General features: G+C 55.6%; 1 protein-coding gene across 2 annotated transcripts in view; it reads left to right on the forward strand.

Annotated features, from left to right (window-relative positions):
• Positions 1–15,787, forward strand: part of SCUBE1 (signal peptide, CUB domain and EGF like domain containing 1) — a 140,002-nt gene that overhangs the window by 34,856 nt on the left and 89,359 nt on the right. For both annotated transcript variants that reach the window (XM_063622901.1, XM_055253153.2), the window contains exon 4: positions 15,606–15,740. In XM_063622901.1, coding sequence (XP_063478971.1) covers positions 15,606–15,740 — 135 coding nt within the window. The remainder of the gene's footprint in view (positions 1–15,605; positions 15,741–15,787) is intronic.

The following is a 15,787-nucleotide window of genomic DNA, read 5'->3' on the forward strand; positions in this document are numbered from 1 at the left end:
GTCCACTTCTCCGTGCCTGGCTCCTTCTGGTCTCTGCTCTAGACACAGCAAGGGCACGGACTTGGGGATCAGACACTTTGGCCTTGACTCCCACTCCCTTCCTAGCTCTCTGCTCTCGGTTTTCTTTTGTGGAAAGGGGCATGCTGGTGTTCCCAGGACGGGGCTCTGGGGATACAGAGAAGGGTGTATGTGAAGGAAGGCGGCACATGGTGGGCCTCAGGACCCTTCACCTACTCGCCCCTTCCCACTCCCCCTGTGCTTGTACGTTCAGGTCAGGGATTGCATCCCTGTATGAGGCCACCTTCCCCTTGGTAGGAGTGTGTGTTCATGATCCCGTCCTCCTTCCACTGGACTGAAATCTGTTGTCACTGTGCCTGGTGCCAGCCCCAACTTTGTAGGTCTCAATTTGGTGGCCTGAGGAAGAAGCCCCACTCTGTCTCAGAGCAGAGAATACCGAGTCCATAAACAGCAAAGAAAACACTCGCTGCAGACACTTGCCTTCCTCTGTTCCTGTTTGCAGTCCCTGTGCCAAGAGCTTGGTCAGAACTCCGAAAAATTAAAAAAAAAAAAAAACAAGTGTCTTGTGAAGGCTCCTTAAAAATACCTGCCAGCAAAACATATGCCCCCAAACCAGACACGGAGCCGTGGCCCTAAAAGGGGGCATTAGCAACAATTGAGGGCGTCTCAACCCAGTCCAGTACTTCATCTGTCAATAGTCTCGCTTACCTTGGAGCACCCTGGGCCCTGGGTGGCGTTTGGGGTCGCCCTGGACATTTGCTGGGCCTGGCTGCATCGGGGCGGATGCTGCAGTGACCCTCCTCCCCCAGCACCAGGACAGGCTCGAGCTGTTTATAGTGGCCATTAGCTGGCTGCCCCGGCACCCCTCCCTGTCACCCACCTCGTCCCAACCACATACAGCTAGAAATAGACTGCTGGCAGAGACGCCCTGCGCCTGACTGGCACTCTTTATTTGTGGGAAGTGGGCAGCCGTGGCAGCAGCCCAGCTGCTTGGTCTGGGGTCTTTAGTAACCTCCCAGGTGCTACTTTAATGACGGGAAGAGGATCTCACAGGCTTGCCCTCCCCTGGCTCATCTGCTGACCGCCAGGGGGTCAGACACCAGTAGAGTCATTTGGGACCCACCCATGGTGGAGGCCCTGCCGAGTGGGACCCTCCCCGGGACCTGTGTTGCCATTGTGGGGGTCTGGCTTCCTTGGCCTGGCAGCTGGCCTTGCTGACGCTCCAGCCTTTCCGTCTCTCCTTATGCTCCCAGCAAACTATACATTAAGCCTGTCCCCAGGCACCTCATGCCCTCTGGGCCTCTGCACACACCATTCCCCTACCTGGAGGACCTCCTCCCGGCCTGTGCCGGACACCCCAGCTCTTCCTCCTGAGCCTCTTCCCCAGCCTCCCAGGCAGAGGGACCCGCTCCCTGCGTTCTGCTCCCTTGCCCTCCCTGCCAACTCTCAGGCCTGCCAGAAGCAGACCAAGCTGCAAATGTCTGTTTACTTCTCCATCGGCCACACGTGCAATAATGATACAGAAACACTCAGAGAAATCCAGAGAAAAGACAAAATCATTCCCCCATTTCTCACGCCTCCAATAGAGCAAGCGTTTTCATGTCCTGATGCCCATGTTCAGTGTCACCTGGGCGTGGACAGAACTGTGTGTGGTGGCAGTTACCCATCGAGGTTTATGTGCCGCTTCTCCTCTGTATTCCAGCAGGACTCTCTTCACTGTTGGTGCGGAATCACGTCGCCGAGATGTGGGAATGGAATGAAAGCCCGGGACAGTGGGGGCAGCGGGAGTGATTATCTGGTTGGGACAGCAAGAATGCCCCAATGCTCTTCTGTCGGGACATGCCCCGGGTGCCCATATCTGCAGGCAAGGGGCCTCTGAGATCAGTTAGACTGACTCTTGCCCTCAGGAAGCTCCCAGGCCGTGTGCAGAAATACTCCCACTATGGTGTCCTTTGTGTAATTAATACTAGGAGTGTGCAAAGGGGTGGTGTGGAGTGGGTGTGAGTGGAGAGTCCCCTGGTGGGGGTGGAGATGGGGTGAAGGGAGGACATTTTAGGAGGGAGGAGCAGCATGTGCAGGGCCTGGAGGTGGGAAGGGCTCGGCCAGGGAGCAGAGTGGGTTCAGGGCAGGTAGTGGTGGTAAAAAGGCAGTCTCTGTCAAATGAGCCACGTATACCATGTGCTCTCTGGGTTTAAGACCCGGAGATTACACACACACACACACACACACACACACACGACCAACTGCACTTCTCACCACCAAATGCACCTTTCTCTGCACTGGTCCTCAAGTGGCTTAGAGAGACGCTCGCTGCCTAGGTTCAGCCTGCCTGTTCCCGCTTCTCACAGCACACTCTTCTTGTCCTGCAAGGCTCTGACCCACTCTGGTTAATAGACACTGGGCTCCCAGTGTCCTCACCACTTCTCTTTCCTGGAATGGCAGCTCCCTGAGGGCAGGCCTTGGCCTCGTCTTCCCTGTTTACCCATGCACCAGTGTGGTGCCTTGCACCCTTGCCAAGTGACTGAGTGAACAAATACATGTGACTAATCACAGAAGTTCGCTGGAGGTGGATGTGGCCAATAGAAAAGACAGTGGCAGATGAGGCCACCGCAAGTGCAGACGCTGTCCGGCAGGAGAGTCAGTCAGTTGTATGCAGGTTAACAGGGGTCCGCAGGGAGTCATGAGAAACAAAAGCTCACAGTCGTTGACCCAGGAATCCCACTTCTGGGGAGCTCTCTGAAGGCAATAATCCCTTAAATGAAAAGGGCCGTAGCTGCCCAGCTGCGTCCTTCACAGGGGAGTTTATTAACAACTGCACGAGGGTGTGGAAGAGGAGCCCACTGTGGACTGCGCAAAGCAGCAAGTCAGAAGTGGGGGCAAGGGCCAAGCCACAGCACTGAGGGCGCTTTAGCTGAGCTCGCAGTGGCCGTGCGCAGATCGACTCATTACATTTAGGAGAAAATCAGCTCGTGCAAAAAAAACGGAAACAAAATCGATGCTCCTGACTGTGGTTGTGTCTAAAATGTAGGATTGTTGATCAGCTTTTCCACTGTTTCTCAGAATTCCTTATCGGCTCAGAATCTTAAACGATAAAACAGTTTTATTGGTCAAGTGATAGGGAGCCATGCTAGGTTTTTGAGAGGAGGAGAACCATAGACAGAATGTGGCCACAAACTCAGAGACAGGTTGGCCGTGGGGAGGCCTGCGAGCTTGCCAGTGCCTCAGCCAAGCGAGTGCCCCCTTTTCCGTGAAGCTTCCTGGCACCCCCACCCAGCCCTCCGCCACTGCCTTCTGTGGCCTGCTGTCTGCCTTTCTCCCATGTGTCAGCTTTGATGAGACAAAACTATTCTTTAGTCCTGGTTGTTGCTGCCAGGCCCACCCCAGGGCCTGACAGGGAGGGACTGCTGAGTGCAGGAAGGAACAGGCCAACATGTGGCAGGCCCAGCTGGGGTGCTGATGCAGGGCATGGATGGGGCAGGAGGCCAAGCAGCTGGAATCAGGGTATGGCCACAGGCCTGGCGTGTGCCAAGGACGCTCACGCTCAAGGATACCTCGTAGGTGAGGACAGGTGTACACGTGGAGGGTGCTAGCAAGGAGGAGGAAGAGAAAGAACAGCTGCACAGCCGCCTGGCCAATTTCACATAGCTTTGGAGGGTGGAAGAAAATGCGGACTTCCACGGGGAAGAATTAGCCCCTGAAGGTTAGAATTCCGACAGTACCGAGGCTGGGAAATGGATGATGGGAATCAATCAGCTGACTTGGCTGGAGTCTGGCAGGATGAACTGGCCAGAGGACCTGTATCACCTGGGATGTCGTGGGAGCTCCGGGGCCCCTCCTTGGTTCGGGGGAGTTTTGTTTTTCAATAGGAGTGGGACTTGCCCTGCCGCCCCGTCCACCGGCCTGGAGGTAATCACACACAGCTGGGCCTGGAGGTAACCACACGCAGCTGGGCCTGGCTAGGCGCGGAGGTGCTTCATTAAGCGTCCCGTGGGAGCGTTTCCTCTTTCTTTCCTTACAGCTTCTCGCTTTGGTTCCGTGATTTGTTTGTTTGGTTTTCCTCCTTCCCTCTCTCCAGTCCTCCGTTCTTATCCCCATCAAAAGAAATTTTTAAAAACTCCAGTGCCTCCTACAGATGTCCAGCCAGGATCACATTCACAGCTGCACTGTCAGAGGCCTGAGGGGATGAAAGCACCCCATTCCCAGCCTGGCTCTGTCACTCACGTGCTGGGGACTGTGGGCAGGCTGGACACTGCTTGGAGCTCCCAGTTACAAAATAGCTACTGCCCTGGGCTGAGGTTAACTGAGATAACTGTAACGAGAGTGCCTGACTCTGAGCAGGGGCCCCAGCCGCCCCCTGCCCTGCCTGTGATCTAGAGGTTCAAGGAGGAGCTGGCCTTGCCATAGGTGGTCTAGCAAAGTGAGTGAAACGTAGTTCAGTACGGGATCCCACTGTGTCTCCAGACCGCTTCCCTCTGTACTCACTTCCTGAAACTCTGCCCAGTTCAAGCACCTTCTTTAGTGGGAGACTTTGGTCCTCATGTCAGTAAAGGTGCTGACAAAGCAGGAGGAGACGCTGAGCTGCACCCCTCTTCTGAGGCCCCCCAACATGAATCCTGTCATGCACTGAGCACCAAAGCCACAGGCTGGCAATGACTGTGAGGGTACCTGGTTCCCCATTGCGATCTCTGCACAATTTCCCCACTCTCAGGCAAGGCTAAGGCGGCAGATGAACACAGCTCTTCTCTGAGAGCCTTCTCTGGCACCTCCTGATATCAGCCCCTGACCCATCCACCCACCCAGGACCCACTGGCAGCCAGCACCTGCTCCTGTCACTCATCCAGAGCTGCTTCCTTGAGCGGGTCCTGGGGCTGCAGGGCCTCATGGCAGCCCCTCTGCAGCCACACTTTGCAGCATACGGCAGCGAAGGCCACGCAGCTCATCCCTGGTGGGATGGCCTTTAGCCAGGGCCTATGGATGTCCAGGCCAGAAGCGCCGTTTGTTCCCCACCCACACTTTTGGAAGTGCTCAGTCAGTTATCCAGTCCGCAGACATACATCATGTGCCCCGTGCACTGTTCAAAACCCTGGGTTACTGTGATGCTCAAAACAGACATGGTCCCTGTTCTTAGGGGCTCTGTGTTGTCTGGGGGTAGACAGAAACAGTCGCAAAGAAGATTCTAGGTGGGTGGGGGCGTGCTCTGAAAGAAGCAGGGGAGGGACACATTGCAGAGTGGCCTGTCTGCCACTTTAGCTTAGTGGTCAGAGAGAGCATCTCTGGGAAAGTGGCACGTGAGCTGAGGTCTGAAGGAGGAGGAGGAGCCAGCCGTGCCAAGACAAGCAAAGAACATTCCAGGCAGAGGAGCAAATGCCAAGGCCTGGAGATGGGAACAGGACAGCTGGGGTCAAGGGAGAGCAGGAGACAGAAGCCTGGCTGGAGGCGGGTGAGCGAGGAGGAGGCCGGAGAGATGTGGGCAGAGCAGTTCCTGTGGGCTTGGTGGCCGGGAAAGGAGTTCATGTTTATGACACCTTTGTGGGCTTTCAGGCAGGGGGATGGCATGAGGTCCATGAGGGATGGAGGATGGACAGGGGCAGGGTGGAGGCAGGGAGTTCGAAAATCCAGGCCAGAGACGAGGGTGACTGGCCCAGCCATGGCAGCCCCAGAGGGGAGCGAATGTATTGTACTCATGGTGAATTTCACAGGCAGAGTTGAAAGGACTGGACGTGCTAAGGGCTTCAATGTGGGGAGAAAGCGGCATCAAAAATAACTACCAGGTGTTTTGCCTGAAGCGACTGTGGGTTGTGTGACCATTTGCTGAGCTGGGGAAGGCTGAGGGCAGACTGAGCTTTGTCTCATTCTATTCTGCTTTTGTGGGAGGGGGACTTGGGAGTTCAGCATGGGACCCATGAAGTCTGTCACGCCTGCAGGATGTCCACGTGCAGGCACCACGTCAGCTCTTGATGTCTAAGTTGGAGGGTGGTGGAGCAGGCAGGCCTGGGGGTTTGGGGGAAACCTTGGCAGATAGGTAGCCAAAGGACAGTGCGAAACCTCCCGGGAACAGAATGTAGATGGTGTGGGGGTGAAGGCAGAGCCCAAGAGGAGCCCAGGCCCCACTGACCTGCACTGAGCTCCTGAGTACCTAGCGCTGCCTGAGGCTGCTTGAAAGGAGGTGGCGTCCACAGAGTAGGAAAAAGTATTTGCCAATCATATGTCTGGTCAGGGTCTAGTATCCGGGGTATATAAAGAACTCTTACAACTCAAGACAACCCAGTTTAAAAATATGCAAAGGATCTGAATAGACAAAGAAATGGAGACGCCCCGCCCACCTGGGGTCTTTGTGATTGTTTCTGTCTCCCCACAGACAGCATAGAGCCCGTGAGAACAGGGACCGCGTCTGTCTTGAGCGTTGCTGTATCCCAGGGCCATACAAATGGCCACTAAGCATGTGAAAAGTTGTTCAACATCATTAGTCGTTAGAAAAATGAAAATCAAAACCGTAATGAGAAACCACGCCACACCCACTAGGATGGCTGTTAAAAAAAAAAAAAAAAAAGCCCAGAAAGGAACAAGTGTTGGTGAGGATATGGAGAAATTAGAAACCTCATACTTTGCTGGTTGGAAATGTAAAATGGTGTCGCCCGTGGTAAACAGTCATTTCCTCAAAAAGGGCACACTTGGAGTTACCAGATGATGTGATGGTGCCACCCCCAGGTATCCACCCAGGAGAGCTGAAAGCGTATACCCCCACAAAAACTTACACACAGTGTTCCAGCAGCACCGTTCATAACAGCCACAAAGACGGCACAACCCAGATGTCCATCAGCTCATGAAGAGATAAGTGAAATGTGGTCTGTCCATGCAATAGAATACTATTCAGCCGTAAAAGGGAGTGAAGTGCTGAGACACGCTGCGACATGGATGAAGCTAGAAAACATGCTAAGTGAAGGAAGCCAGACACGCAAAGACAAATATTGCGTGACTCTCTTTACATGAAATGTCCAGAATGGGCAAACCCATAGACGGAAAGTAGACGTGGTTTCCGGAGGCGAAGGGGCGGGAATTGGGACTAACCGAAAACGGGCATGGGTCCTCTTTCTGGCGTGATGGAAATATTCTGAAATTAGTAGTGATGGTTGTGCAACACAGTGAATATACTAAAAGCCACTAAGATGTCGGCTGACAGATTGTGAATTATGCTCCATGAGTTCTATCTCAACCAGAAACGGGACTGGAGAAATAGCAGAGGTCGCACGAACATAGCATCGAAAGGCCTGCCCACACCCTCCAAGCAGACCATGTGCACAGCTCTGTCCACTTCTGGGCCAACTATGAGTGCCCCAGTAAGCTGGGGTCCCCAGAGAAGGGTGACCTGGGTGGTGAGTGTGCCAGAAGCTTATTCAGGAGGGAGCAGTGTCAGGAGCCGAGCGGCTTCACTTGGAGACCAGAAGGCCAAGGCAGGTCTGAGTGCTCCCCTCTGATGTGGTTTTGCATTTTGGAAGGGACTTGGCTCTCACCAGAGTACGTTTGTACCTGTGATTCCCTGAAGCATGAACAGTGGCTTTGTGCTGCACCTCCTCACACTCGGTGGTGGTCTGTGTGTGCCAGGCGCTGTGCAGAGTAACTTACCTCCATCACCTCCTTTGACTCCCAAACACCTCAGGGACTTCTATCCCTGTTTTATAGAGAAGGAAACCAAGGCCCAAAATGGTGAAATGACCTGCTCAAGGTCACAGAGCAAGTGACTCACTGAATCTTTTTTTTTTTTTTTTTTTGAGACACAGTCTCACGCTGTTGCCTGGGCTGGAGTGCAGTGGCGCCATCTCGGCTCACTGCAAGCTCCGCCTCCCGGGTTAACGCCATTCTCCTGCCTCAGCCTCCCAAGTAGCTGAGACTACAGGCGCCTGCCACCACGCCCAGCTAATTTTTTGTATTTTTAGTAGAGACGGGGTTTCACCGTGTTAGCCAGGATGGTCTTGATCTCCTGACCTTGTGATCCGCCCGCCTCGGCCTCCCAGAGTGCTGGGATTACAGGCGTGAGCCACCGTGCCCAGCCAACTCACTGAATCTTATACTCTATCTGGTACGACTTGCGGAGCAACAGCCAGGTCCCATGGGCAGTGGTCACAGGGCAGTGTCACGCAGACCCCTGTGAGGACTGGCTGGTGGTCTGCACTGGGCGGCAGACTCCCATCCTTCCCTAGAGATGCACAGATGCACAGAGGGGGCAGCAGGGCAGCAGCTGGGCTGGAAGGCAGGACTCAGGTTGGGGAGAGCAGAGTGAGCAGACCCCAGCGGCCATCAGGCTTCACCACCTCCGCCTCCCCTGGGCTGGCTTGCTGGGTTTGGACATGAGCAGTGAGCTTGCTGGTCTGGAAAGCTGACCTTACCATTCATGCGCCTCATCTCCCACCCTGAGCTTCGACTCAGGCCCAGGCCAAGAGGTTGGCCCTGTGTCTTCTGCACGCAGCCAACCTGCTGGGGCATCAGGAGTCCCAGGGAAGGCCTCAGCTGATGCCCAGACCAGGAAGCAGACAGGTCCTGGGAGACCCCAGGCATACCTCCTGCCTGCCTGTGCCAGCAGCTCTTGACAGCTCGGAGAGTGTTCTGGATCTGGCAGAACCCAGGCCCCAAAGCTCTAAGACCTGTGTGTATTTTCCCCGAAATCTAATCCATCTGGTTCTCATTTATTTACACTTAACTCATCAAATGCAATTTTGCAAGAGCCGCTAGATAGCCAAGAGGCTTTTCTGCCTAAGCCGCCCTTCTGAAAGGAGCCGGCAGGCCCGGGGGGGGCCTCCGCCCCCTGGGACCAGGTGGGAACTCTCAGTGCTGGAGGTGGAGTTGGCTTTTTAAGATGGGCTGGGCACCTCTGCCTCTGTTTCCAGACCCTCAGTGGGAGCTGGGACACCGGAGCAGTGGAGGGCCTGACACACAGTAGGCTCTTGACAGCCATGAAAACATGGGTGGGGTCCAAGCAGAGCACGGAGTCTCTGTTTCAAATCGGGCAGCATTTGCGGGAAACACAAAGAGCCAGAGCTGGATCCAGAAGTAATTTTTAGTTGTTATAAATAACTGTGAACCTGGACTCTTGGTCCAAAGTAGAACAAACAGCCAGCTATTAATGAAAACAAACATCAGCATCTTGGGCCAAAAAGCACACCTCCTGGGGAAACGGGTCCTGCCCGCAGAGGCCTTTCGGAAGCGGGTCAACCTATGGCCTGCTGATGTCAGCTCTGGAAATTCTTCTTGCTGGAAAACAACCATGTCAATCACAGCACAGGGGTCCCCTCCCACACATCACCCTTCAGTGGCTGGCAGCAGGTGGAGGTGGCCTGCGCCTGTGAGGACCGAGTGGAGATGGGCAAGAGTCACAGCTGAGGGCCAGCCACCGCCACCCCAGCCTCCAGAGCTGTGCTCATGCCAGGCACTGCACAGTGAGGAGATGGGACCTGACGCCAGAGACCCTGTGGGACCAAGTTGCCATGTCTTGTTCCAACCAGACTCATCACAGCAGCCACTGACCATGGAGAAGGGAGTGGGAGGAAGAGGCTGGAGGCTGAGAGATCCAGAGAAGTGCGCAGCCTACCCCAAAGAGGAAGCTGAGGTCCAAGCCAGGGCTGTCTCATGGGAGCCAGGGAGACGGACGGGCAAGGTGGCGTGGAAAAAGTCAGCAGCCTTGGCCAGACCCTTGGGAGAGGAGCAGAAGAAAGGGGCTTCGAGAACAACAGGGTCCTCAGGCCTGGTGGCTGGGTGGCGTGAGGGCCAGACCCTGACCAGTGAGGCCCCTCTTTTGTGCTCCAAATGCTCAGCCTTTCTTGACCCCTGTCCTTCCCTTCTCCCACCTCTGCCCTCCCCCAGCTCTGCGGGCTGAAGGAATGAGAGCTCACTGCTCACAGGGAGCAGCCTTCAAGGACGTTCAGGCTCCCTGTCTTTTGTCCCACACCTCACTGGAGTCATCTTTTTCCGAGGGTGTCTCCCAGCCCCACCTGCTGAAGGCCCCTGTGGCACGGCCCACCAAGGTTCAACCCTCTCTTCCTACCAGCTCCCTTGCCTGCCATTTCACCCTTGGCCTGGAAGAGGGAAGGGCTCCAGCAGTTCTGATGGCACAATCACAGATACAGTTGTACATCAAAAGAGGCTGTGGACCAGTGCCTTCCAGCCTCAACCAGGCCGGTCCAGACAGCCGTGAAAGGCTCCTCCCAGAACCAGGCGTCGAGGGCCCACTCTCCACTCTCCCTCCTCCGTCTCTCTCACCAGTTGAAAGGATTTCCTGAAAGGAGCCTCCTGGAGTCTGCCCCAGAGCCCAGGGGACCTCCTGCCTGCTTTGTAGCTAAGTCCCTGTGCTGTGCTGAGGAGCTCCGTGCCTTCTGGGAGCATTCAGCTGTGGTCATAAATAAAGATGAAGGACCATGAGCTGCCAGCAGGATTCAGAGGCGGGATACTCCCACTACCCCTCCTGGAGCCGCCCAGGGATTCTGGACCCCGGATTGGAAACAGGCCCACTCAGGGGCCTCACTACACACAGGCTCAACCCTGGCCCAAGGCCTCAGTGGTTTGGGACATTCTGCATGTCAGGCTGAACAAATGTTTTCTGCAGGGACTATACCCCTGCTAGTTGGACTGATGTGGGGACCCAGACAGGGCTGGGGTTTTTGAGTGCTGTGTGGGGTCGCCAGGGCAGGGTGCAGGCCGCAGAGCAGCCTCGCTCATTCTACATGCCCATGGCCTGGCTCTGCTGTTCCTCTTAGTCCAGCATCCAGGACCCAGTCAGCCACCTTTCCCTGGTTGCTTCCAGAACTCCCCTTCTGTTAGAGAGGCTGCAGGCCCTTGCCCATCTGGGCCCTGCCCTGCCCCTTCCACAAGCCTTTGCTTTCAGAACACCTCCGCCTCCTCCAGGATCCCCAGGCTCAGGTCACTTCTCTCTGCTCTCCTCAAAGCAGCTCGTACTTCGCCTCTTCCAGGAAGCCTCCCATCTCTGTGCTCTGGCCCAGTGCCCTGGAGCTTGGTGTCCCTGGCAGCTCATGGGTAGTGTGGCACAGAGTAGGTGCTTGGTGTTCACGGAGTGAGTGAATGAACAGAGACGTTTCAGGTGGATTCAGAAGGCAAGAAAAACTTCAGTCTGGACAAGGAGGGGAGGCAGTTCCAGGAGGAGGGTGGCATGCATAGTCGGGCAGAGGTGAATGGGGGGGGGTGTGTTCAGAGAGCAGCAGCAGGAGATTCCTAGAGCATGGCTGAAGAAGTGGGCAGGCGATGAGAGCCCCCCTCATGCTTCAGGACAGCACTCTGCCCCCTGGCACTGGTCCCTTGGCGGTAGTGAGCTCCCTGGCACTGGTGTGTGCAAGCACAAACTGTGCCATCCCATCTACCCTCCTGTCACTTAAGCACTCACTCTTGGCCTGACCCGCTGCTAGGAGCAAGGATATAAAGGAGACTCAGATCTGTCCTCACCCCAGGGCAGGGACAGGACAGCCAAGCCCTCTGGTCCAGGGCAGAGGAAGGAAGTAGTGAAGGAAGGCAGGCCTGGCCTGGAAGCCAGGGTGGAGTGAATTATGCTGGGCACCAGAAAGACTACACAGAGAAGGAGGCTGAGCACTGGGCTTTGGAGAGGTGGGCATGGAGGGGCCAGGGAGGCTTGTAAGCATCAACACCTGGGTACCGTCGTCACTACCACCGTCGGGCTTGAGGGGTCCTAATTCACAGCTGAATCCTGGAGGAGGAGAGGGAGGGCTTTGGACTCATGGGGCTTCCAGTTCTCCTTCTGCCTCTTTTAGAGCTTTGAGGAACTCTCTCCCCATCTCCAGGCCCCAATTTTCTCATCTGAGAATCAGGGATAATAAGAATAATGCCCGCGGTGTGGAGCTGTTGTGTGGATTTATTAAGAGAGTGCCTGAGCAGGGGCCTCGCTGGCAGCAGTTGCCGTTATTTATGGTGGTGAGGCTGGCAACCTCACCCAGCCTCAACGCTCACCTCTGTGTGCGGGCTTGGGGGTGGGGTGGGATTCTCACACGGGGCCAGCCACACAGGACCCATCCGTGCACTGACAGTCAGTTCCACGGGGCAGAGAAGGAGGAGGGCTGCACACACCACAGGCATTCCAGGAGCACTTCCCGGAGGACGCGGTCTGCAATCCCTCAAGCTCTGGGAGCACTTCCCAGGGTTAAGGCCTGGGCATCGCCCACAGGCTACAGGGCAAGACAGGGGCAGAACTCAGGGAGCCTGACTCCCAGGCGCAGGTTCCCCTTTTGCCTTGAGGGCAACTCTCATAATAGAGTGTGCTGAATGCTAGGGGACCATGGGGCAGCGTGTGCTGGGCTCACAGCACCCCTTGGAGAGGGCCAAAGGACTGTTTCTCATAGTGCCCTGCCAGGCCTGGCCAGGGCCTCCAGGTGAGTCCAGTCTGTTCTGGGCTCATGGGTGGCATCTTACAGACCCAGCTGCTGCAGTTGGACGCTCTTCAGACCTCAGTGTGGGGCCCACTTGGAGTGCTGGAGACACAGGGGTGCAAGAGGCATGCGTGGGGCCTCAGGCCCTTCCCTAGAGATGCTGGTCATGGCCTCAAGCCACCCAAGAGATTTGGCAGCCATGATTTCCTCCCCTCCTCGGGGGCCGGGGTGAGGCCTGTTTGGACCACAGTGGGAAAAGGGTGCAGAGGGGCAGCCCCCTCTTCCCGCCTGCTTCATCTCAGGACTTTATCACTTGGGAGTGGGGACAAGACATGTTTACATGGCCCTGCATTTGTTTCCCATTATTCATCAGCACTGGCGAGTCATTGTTCCTTACTAGAGTAAACAGCCCTGTCCCAAGCCCCAGCTGCCCTGCCAGGTCACTGAGGGTTTGTAGATGCCTTACGTCAACCACCCTTTGCTTCAAGCTTTCAGTGAGGTGAGGAGTGGCCAGGCCAGACGGTTGCAGATGGGCGGCGCCAGGGAGCTTCCTCGTGACAGGGATGAGGTAGCATTTCTGCACCGGGAACTCAGCATTTGAGGGTCTGTATCTGTTTGGTTTGCTTTACAGTTGGACCTTTAACAGGGCTGGGGAAGCCAAGGCACAGAGCAAGGAATCTGAGAACCATGAGAAGGAAGGTAACGACTGTGACATGAGAGGGGTCTGGACTGAGTCCCAGGGACAGCTGCCCATGTCCAGGTCCCATTGTTAAGTGTATGCCAGCACAGTTCTCTACGGGGTCTTATTGGCCCAGAGATGGGACTAAGCCCAGGAATGCTGGGCCCTTCCCGATGCTCCTCACGGCAAGCTGCATCTGGGGCTGACGTGCATGTGCTCAAGTTGACACGGGACTCCAGCTCGTGTGAGGAGCAGCCGGCTCTTCGCAGCATTAGTCTGAGCACACTCGCTGACGCAGCCAGCTTAGCCTGGGGCCAAAGGCACGTGTTCTGCAGCTAGACCGCAGGGCTGGGTCCCGCCTTCACTCTGGTGTACTGTGTCACTCTACTCAAGCTACTTCAGCTCCCGGAGCCTCCATGTCCTCTTCTGTAAAATGGGGTCAATAACGTGACCTATCACACAGGTAGCTGTGAGGATCGCGTGGGCCTGCGCCTGACGCATAATAAACACTCGAGGGATGTTTGCTTTGTGTTGTTAACAGGATGAGTAGGACATGGGGCCCGGCTAGGTGCTTTTCATGGTCTAGTGCAGGCTGGAGATAGATCCCAGGGGCAGACATGGCTGAGGCGTGGAGGGGAGGGAGGCGACCACTCGCCACACCTAGGGGCTGCCCCCAGCGACGGTGGCATGGGCACTGGGCCCCTAGGGGGTCCTAAGCAAGGCTTTGTTGAATGGAGAAAGGTGCTGAGAATAGTCCCTCTCCCTCCTCCCCAGGCTTCCCCAGTCAGACTGTCGGGCCATGGTGCGATCACCTGGCTCCTCTCAGCAAGGGCCACTTCTACCATTTTAGCTGTAACCGCTGCTGGCTTTTAGAGTTCAGAGCTCTGCCTGCCTCCTCTGACTGCCCACACGGCTGACATTTGAGCTTGCCAAAGAATAATGGCCTCGCTGTCGGCCTCAAAGGCAGCCGCGTGGTGTCTTAGGTGGTAAAGTGGTTTGTTGTCCATGAGTCTAAATAGGACCCAGCTCAAATCGCTCCACAGCTGAGTCCTCTCCCAGTTCAGTGCAGGTCACCAACTCTTTACCTTTTCACATCCTTTTGGTTCCACTAGTAAAAGATGTCTATGTTAAAAGAAGTGTATCAAAAGCTCAATGCCAAAGAGTGTGTGTGTGTGTGTGTGTGTGTGTGTGTGTGTGTGTGTGTGTTGGGGGCTGGGGATTGACTAGAAGCAGCCAGTAGCTCACACCGCCTTTGTGGTTTTATATATTTGCCTATTAAAATGACAATACAGACATGGAACATTAAGGTTTAAGAAGCCCTTCTTTCATTAAACAAACTGACAGAGCAGGGGGTTATGACTCTGGTAATTGAAACACGCTGTTCTGTTCAAGACCAGAACTCCATAAAGACTCTTTTCAGCCAATAGCGCCCTTTGTGCCAGCAGCCTCTGGTCAGAAATGAGTGTCGGCCCTGAGGTCTGCCTCTCCCCGAGAGTGAGAAAGACCACTTGGCAGCCTTCCGCAGCCGTCTTGGCAGCCGGAGGTCAGGGCCTTTTCTTAATAAAAACCTCTCATTCTCAGGGCTTTTGAAATCAGTTGCAGGGCACAGAGCCTTGGGGCTCTGCCCCGTGCTGCAGCCTGTTATCGTGTTGTGCTGCTGATGGTAAGCCTGAGCTGAGTCGAGACAGGGGCTCGTGGGGTTGCAGTTGGCAAAGCTCCGTGTGTTGGGGACAGCTGCTGCAGGCTGCTCTGTCTTCCTAGAGTGGGGAGGAGTCTGGCAATGTCGCCGAGAGCTGAGGTTTCAGGGTCAGACCACCGGATTTGAATCCTGCCTCTGCCACTTAACCATACGTAGGACTTTAGACAAGTGACTTTGCCCCTCCACACCTAAGTACCACTATAGCGCAGCACGATGGGGGCCCACTGTGCCAATGTAGTGCAGCATGATGGAGACCCTCCGTACCACTATAGCACAGAGCGATGGAGACCCACTGTACCACTATAGCACAGAGCGATGGAGACCCACTGTACCACTATAGCACAGAGCGATGGAGACCCTCCGTACCACTATAGCACAGAGCGATGGAGACCCACTGTACCACTATAGCACAGAGCGATGGAGACCCACTGTACCACTATAGCACAGAGCGATGGAGACCCACTGTACCACTATAGCACAGAGCGATGGAGACCCACTGTACCACTATAGCACAGAGCGATGGAGACCCACTGTACCACTATAGCACAGAGCGATGGAGACCCACTGTACCACTATAGCACAGAGCGATGGAGACCCTCCATACCACTATAGCACAGAGCGATGGAGACCCACTGTACCACTATGGCACAGCACAATGGAGGCCCACTGTACAGTATCACCATCATACAGCACCAGGGTGGCCCTCTCTGGAGTCCCTCCCTTCAGGGCCATGTGAGGAAATTCACTGCATCCCTGTCCCGCCAGCCCCTCGTGCCCTGCTTCCAACTCACGTGTGATTTCTGGGCCTCTTCTCTTCCTCTTCTCACAGATGTGGACGAGTGTCAGGACAATAATGGTGGCTGCCAGCAGATCTGCATCAACGCCATGGGCAGCTACGAGTGTCAGTGCCACAGTGGCTTCTTCCTTAGTGACAACCAGCATACCTGCATCCACCGCTCCAATGGTGAGTACGGCCTGTGCTGACCAGGCGTGTCCCCCCGCAGGATGGGC

The sequence above is a fragment of the Symphalangus syndactylus genome, chromosome 18 (genome assembly GCF_028878055.3).
Source record: "Symphalangus syndactylus isolate Jambi chromosome 18, NHGRI_mSymSyn1-v2.1_pri, whole genome shotgun sequence".
Classification (NCBI taxonomy): Eukaryota; Metazoa; Chordata; class Mammalia; order Primates; family Hylobatidae; genus Symphalangus; species Symphalangus syndactylus.